A 6000-nucleotide genomic window follows, 5' to 3' on the forward strand; every position below is an offset into this window, starting at 1 on the left:
ACACACACACACACACACACACACACACACACACACACACACACTTTAGCAGCAGAGGTTGTTTATGATTTTGTGATTTCGTTTGGTGTTTGTCCTGCTGGGTTTTTCTTGCTAAACTTAAAGCATGAAAATACAGTAAATTTCAAAGTAAAAGCATAATGCAGCGTGGTCGTGTCTCTGATTCAGGAAACAGAGACATGAATCTTTGCTCTTGTTCTGTTTCAGCTGGTTTTTAGATTTATTTAATTACCTTTGAGTATTTTAATGCTTTTCTCGTGTTTTATTTGCACTTTTCCTTATTTTTTTAACTTTTATTAAGCATCTTAAATCATCTTTACATTTGTAATTTTTTTTAATTTAAATGATTTTTTCTTTGTTTCCAGTCACAGATATTTCACTCCTCCCGCCCGGACCACCAGGAGTCACTGACGCTTTCCCCCCGCCAGCCCGCTGTAACCCCCCCGCTGAGGAGGGAGGAGTCAGGGGACAGGAAGCAGATGATCCGCCCCCCCGCCCGCTCTCTGCTGCCTCCTCAGCCCTCTAAACTCCACCTCTTCACCACGAGTAAAACAAGCGCCTCTTCGGGGTCAAAAGTCAAACTGGCGCCCGCATCACCCGTCTCGTCCCGCCTCCCTAAGCCAAAGAGCCACTGAGTTGTCACCCCCCCCCACACACACACACACACTTACTCACATTTCACTTATTTATTGTTAATATTTGCAGCGCTGTGACTGAAAGTAAAGGTTGGAACGTTTTATTTTGAAGGTCCCGTAATGATTTCCTGCAGATAGTAGAGACTGAAACCAAAGAGCATTTCCAATATGGATAAATAATTTGGTGTATAAAATGTAAACATGAAAACGAACAGTAGAAATGGAAAACATGTAGAGAGACTCTCTCTAATCGAACCCCTGGAATACATTTACTGACTCTAAAAAGGCTTGATGCCGAAACAAGTCAGTGTGTGTTTGGTGCAAAAGATCCTCTTAAAATGTGACTGAACTCTCCTATCAGAAGCAAAGTCATTTATTTATGTTTTAAGAAAACTAAATGCAAAAACTTCAATAAATAAAAAGTCCCCAAATAAAAGTCAAACTTATTCAGTTAATTCAAAGTGATGTTCAAAACAACCCAGACAAAGATAGAGATGAAATGTATGTGAGGGAAACTAATTGGAAAGAATACAGATCTATATGTTCATTTGTAGTTATTCTTCGTCAGAATGCAGTTTATTTATTCATGTAGCAGAAAAAGGAAATTAATTGGAAATAAAAAACTCCAGAGTGTTTATCAGGAAATCACAGGACCAGACAAATAGAGCGTTTCCTGAAGCCTTTTCAAACGATGCTCTCATTGAAAACGACCTTCCCGCTCAGAGGACGATTTTCTGTTCGTGCCTGATTCCCTGACTTCCTGTTTAAAAACCGTTGCTGCTCCTCACCAATCTCCTCTTCATCAAAACCTTCATCGCCGGGGATTTGATCCCAAAAACACAAACACTGGATCCTCCGTCAAAACCAAGCGTCTCCAAGGTCAGACACTTCCTTTCTGTTCCACTTCTGAGAGAATCTGCTCTCAGAGTTTAACTTAAATCCACTTTATATTGAAGTTCTTCAAAACATGAGCCGTGTTTCCGTTCGATGTGACCCTCTGAAACTGAATAAATTCAACCAAGTGTGTTTTGGTCAGAAGTTGGTCTTATAGCCAAATCTACGCCCCAAAAATTAAGGAACATTTTCATTTTTTATTGATCGTTTTATTTTTACTTTTTCAAATCTTGAAAATATTTTGGGATAATTAGAGGAAAATCTTTAGAAGATTCAACTTTATTGTCATTGCACAGAGTACAAGTACTAGGACAACGAAATGCGGTCTCTGCATTTGACCCATCCTAGTGTGAGGAGCAGTGGGCTGCCATTATGTACGGCGCCCGGGGAGCAGTGTAGGTAACCAGTGTCTTGCTCAGGGACACCACGGTGGCACTAGGTCTTTCGGGGACTTGAACTGGTGACCTTCCAGTTCCCAGGCCAAGCCCCTATGGACTTTGCCGCCACCGCCAATATTAATATTAATTAGTATTGTTTCCTAAAAGATTCTGATTTGTTCACATATTTCTTGAGATTTAAGAGACATATTTTAAGGATTTACTCCTATGATGTACACGTATTGTTGGACATTTTTTGGACATTTTAGGAAATTCGAAATTATTATTTCCTCTATTTTTTTTTGACATAATAATAAAATAGCTGGGTTCAAATATTTCTTGTAATTTTAAAGACGTATTTAAATAATTTATTCCTGCATTTTTCACATATTTGTTGGACTTTTTAAAAAGCTACTGCCGATTATTCGTGTCAGCCGGTGTGCTGAGAACAAATGTGCAATTAAGAAATGATATTGTCCCATTTGGACGCAGCCTGCTCCGATGGGACACCTCTAAATACATGAATGGAAACACGGCTAGTGACAGATCAGGTGGACCGATGCTATTTTAGGAGCTTCTCTAAGTAATGGATATCACATTTTATTCTGAAATATCAGGACGACGTTGCAGACCCTTCCTCACATTAACATTTCGGGTTGATCTCACGCTGCGAGCCGGAGATACAACCCGGGGAAAATCGACCCAGTTAACATTTACTCGACTGACTCGAACCCAGGAAGATAATCAGGAGGTCTGTCAGCAGTTTATGCAATAATAATATGCAACATCATTCATAAACAAACCCCTGAAACAAACACTGGATGTTTAAAATATGCAAAAAGTTAGATTCACTTTTAAAGATGCAGAAAAAGAAACCCCCGAAATAATTTACGTTTTAATGATATAAAACTCATCCTAAAGATATTTCACAATAAAAGCATTCCACGATTAGTCCTCAGAATGCTTTTATTGTGAAATGTCTTAAGTGTTTTTAAGATCCTGTGAATGAGGCTGAACACTTCCTGTGCAGAAGTTTCACAATAAAAGCATTCACAAGAGAATAAATCTTCTCGGGAGGATTTTATTTTTGAAACATCTGCACAGGAAGTGTTCAGCCTCATTCACAGAATAACCTGGGAGTCGTACACGTGCTGAAAACTGTTTGTAAACGTTTAGATTTTTTTGCCGATGAAAGCTCGCAGTTCCACGATAAGCTGCTTTACTGTCGATAATATGAAACCACTGTATTTACTCGTATTTAAATAGATATTTAATAAGGTTATATCTCCACAGCTCACCGTAGTGTAACTCTACAGTTCCCCGTACTGTACGCTGACTCTTATTTTGAAAACTTGAAGCACAGGTCTTTTATGTTGAAAATCATGCTGCCGTTTCCTGTGTCACCTGCAATTTATTTTGTGTGCAATAACTCTGGAGAACTCAAGTGTACAAAGTCTTACTGCTGTTATTGTTGTTGTTGTTATTGTTGTTATTATTACACTGGAGACTTTAAGCTCTCAGTTTGAAATGCACTTTAAACTTAAAACCTTAATTCGTTTGTCTTAAAATCTCTTTTATACGACAGTGTTTTTGTGGCATTTTAGTTAATAATGTATTATTATCAGAGCTGGCGTAAAAAGTCCCGGAAACAAACTGACTAAAAAGTGGTGAAATATTCAGAAATAAAATGGGTAAGTTGGAAGTTACGGTACTTATTCTGAGAAATGAATAGTAAATTAACGAGATTTCTTGTGATTTTACCTCGTTAATGCATTCAAAGTAATAATTAAAAAGCTAACTCGCATTAGAGGATCCCCGCAGCCAAGCTCTGTAATAACAGATGCCTCGAATACACTGGTGGTTTTGTGTGTGGTGGTTTTTCATCAAATGTTTGGGGTATGTTTTCTTGCTGCTTGATGCTCTATTCACTTCACATGGATTTAAAGAAAAAACTTTAAAAAAAAAAATCATTTCAGTTTTGGGAAGTTAAAGACCAGCTCAGGTGAACTCCCTGCAGCCCAGCTCAAATAACACAAAAGTCCTAAACAGGAGGAAAGTGTTTGCAGAGTGAAATTATTCCCACAGGATGTAAACGCAGCGTTATCTGCTAGCTTGGCTCCTATTGGTTCTAATCTTCAATATAGATATCTAAAAACTGTCTAATATCTGCGCCGTATTTTAATTGTAATACACTTCCTCGTTGTGATTGGCCGATAAAGCGCTCTCTGTCGCTGATTGGTTCATAGTTATTGTCCTCCTCTGTGATTGGCTGAGATGTCTGATACTGCTGAGAAACTGAACGCTGAAATAAAACTAATGTTCAACAAAACTGTGTGTGTGTGTGTGTGTGTGTGTGTGTGTGTGTGTGTGTGTGTGTGTGTGTGTGTGTGTGTGTGTGTGTGTGTGTGTGTGTGTGTGTGTGTGTGTGTGTGTGTGTGTGTGTGTGTGTTAAAGTTTCTCTTCTTTCCTTCTGATGGAAAAAACAAGAACAGACCATTCCTGAGCGTACACACACACACACACACACACACACACACGCACAGCTGGTGAGTTTCACACATTTTCCAAAAAGAAACTTGATGAATAACTCCTGAAGATATAAAAGTTATAACATGATTAATAAAAAACTCATAACTAATTAATATGTGAAAAAAATGAATTCTGAAGATTTTTAAAAAACACTTAAATTACCAAGAACAATTATTATATGATCTGAGATATTTAAATTAGGAATATAAAACCCACACATTTCTAGAAAGAACCTCAAATAAATTGTAATAATTTAAATGTAAAAGGATTTAACCTTTTTTTAAATTCAGAATAAATTGAGAGATCGGGCAATAAATAAATACAAGTCTCATAAATAATAATTTCACCTTCAGTATTTCCTTCATTGAACAGCAGAAGGGCAGAGAATGGAGGCTTCTGGGAAATGTAGTTCCTCTCGTTGCTGGTGCCAGATAAGGCCACGTTAAACCCCATCATTATGGCCTGAGAATGCAACATGAAACAGCTTATGCTTTCTTAATCCTGGGCCGTTTCCTCCAGACTCATGGTCGTATTAAGACTAGGGGGGGCAGATTGTGTTTGCAGCTGCAGAAACGCTCCTCAGATTGATTATTAACAGTAATGTGAGTTTAATGAACTGTGCTCAGCATTTACTGCAGCTTATTACAAACAAACGGTGCTGAGTCTTCTTTGTTTGCTTCCTCTGTCGTGATCCATTAAAACCCCAGTCTGTTTACTGTTCTATCGAGCCGCACACCGTCGAATAAAACACCACAATTAGTGCATAACGCTGGAAAGTTTGGGCAAATGAAGCCGGCCTTGCACGCATTTATATTTCTGCTGTAATGGGATTATAATTATCGAAGCATCGAGAGTCACTTTGAAGCTTCATCACTCTGAACACAACAAGAAGAACGCCTCTGTTTCTCTACCCATCTTCACTGTGTTTTAATGACACACACACACACACACACACACACACACACACACACACACACACACACACACACACACACACACACACACACACACACACACACACACACACACATTTATCAGATAGATCAGTGTGTAATCAGCAGAAAATAATAACCTCCCATTATGCAGATATGACATCCTCGGAACAAGTGCTGCAGTGTGTGTGTGTGTGTGTGTGTGTGTGTGTGTGTGTGTGTGTGTGTGTGTGTGTGTGTGTGTGTGTGTGTGTGTGTGTGTGTGTGTGTGTGTGTGTGTGTGTGTGTGTGTGTGTGTGTGTGTGTGTGTGCTCATTGCAATGACTGTTTCATTTGATGCTATATGTGCATGCATCATGTTTTATTTAAACGTGCAGTATTGTATATTTGGAGCCTCTTTTAGAGGAGGTGTTTCAGATCAATGGAGCTGCTTTTCTCTGCATGTTGACTCTTAAAGTTGTTCTGGGATTAAAATATCTAAACATGTCTTAAACTGTAATGACAGGAACCTGTTTCTCTCGCTGAGGCACACACTATTGTTTCTGCAGAGCAGCTCAGCGGTTTACAAGGTCACAGAGAATAAGTTCATTAAACACACCCAGACGCTGCAGAACC

The 6000-nt window shown here is 38.8% G+C and overlaps 1 protein-coding gene across 4 annotated transcripts in view; it reads left to right on the plus strand.

Moving 5' to 3' along the window:
• The window catches only part of LOC134870883 (serine-rich coiled-coil domain-containing protein 2-like), a 28455-nt gene extending 24202 nt beyond the window's left edge, over positions 1 to 4253 (plus strand). For all 4 annotated transcript variants that reach the window (XM_063893382.1, XM_063893381.1, XM_063893383.1 and 1 more), the window contains one exon: positions 384 to 4253. In XM_063893382.1, coding sequence (XP_063749452.1) covers positions 384 to 653 — 270 coding nt within the window. In that variant the 3' untranslated portion in view covers positions 654 to 4253. The remainder of the gene's footprint in view (positions 1 to 383) is intronic.
• The last annotated feature ends 1747 nt before the right edge of the window (positions 4254 to 6000 follow it).

Source organism: Eleginops maclovinus, chromosome 10, assembly GCF_036324505.1.
Source record: "Eleginops maclovinus isolate JMC-PN-2008 ecotype Puerto Natales chromosome 10, JC_Emac_rtc_rv5, whole genome shotgun sequence".
Lineage (NCBI taxonomy): Eukaryota > Metazoa > Chordata > Actinopteri > Perciformes > Eleginopidae > Eleginops > Eleginops maclovinus.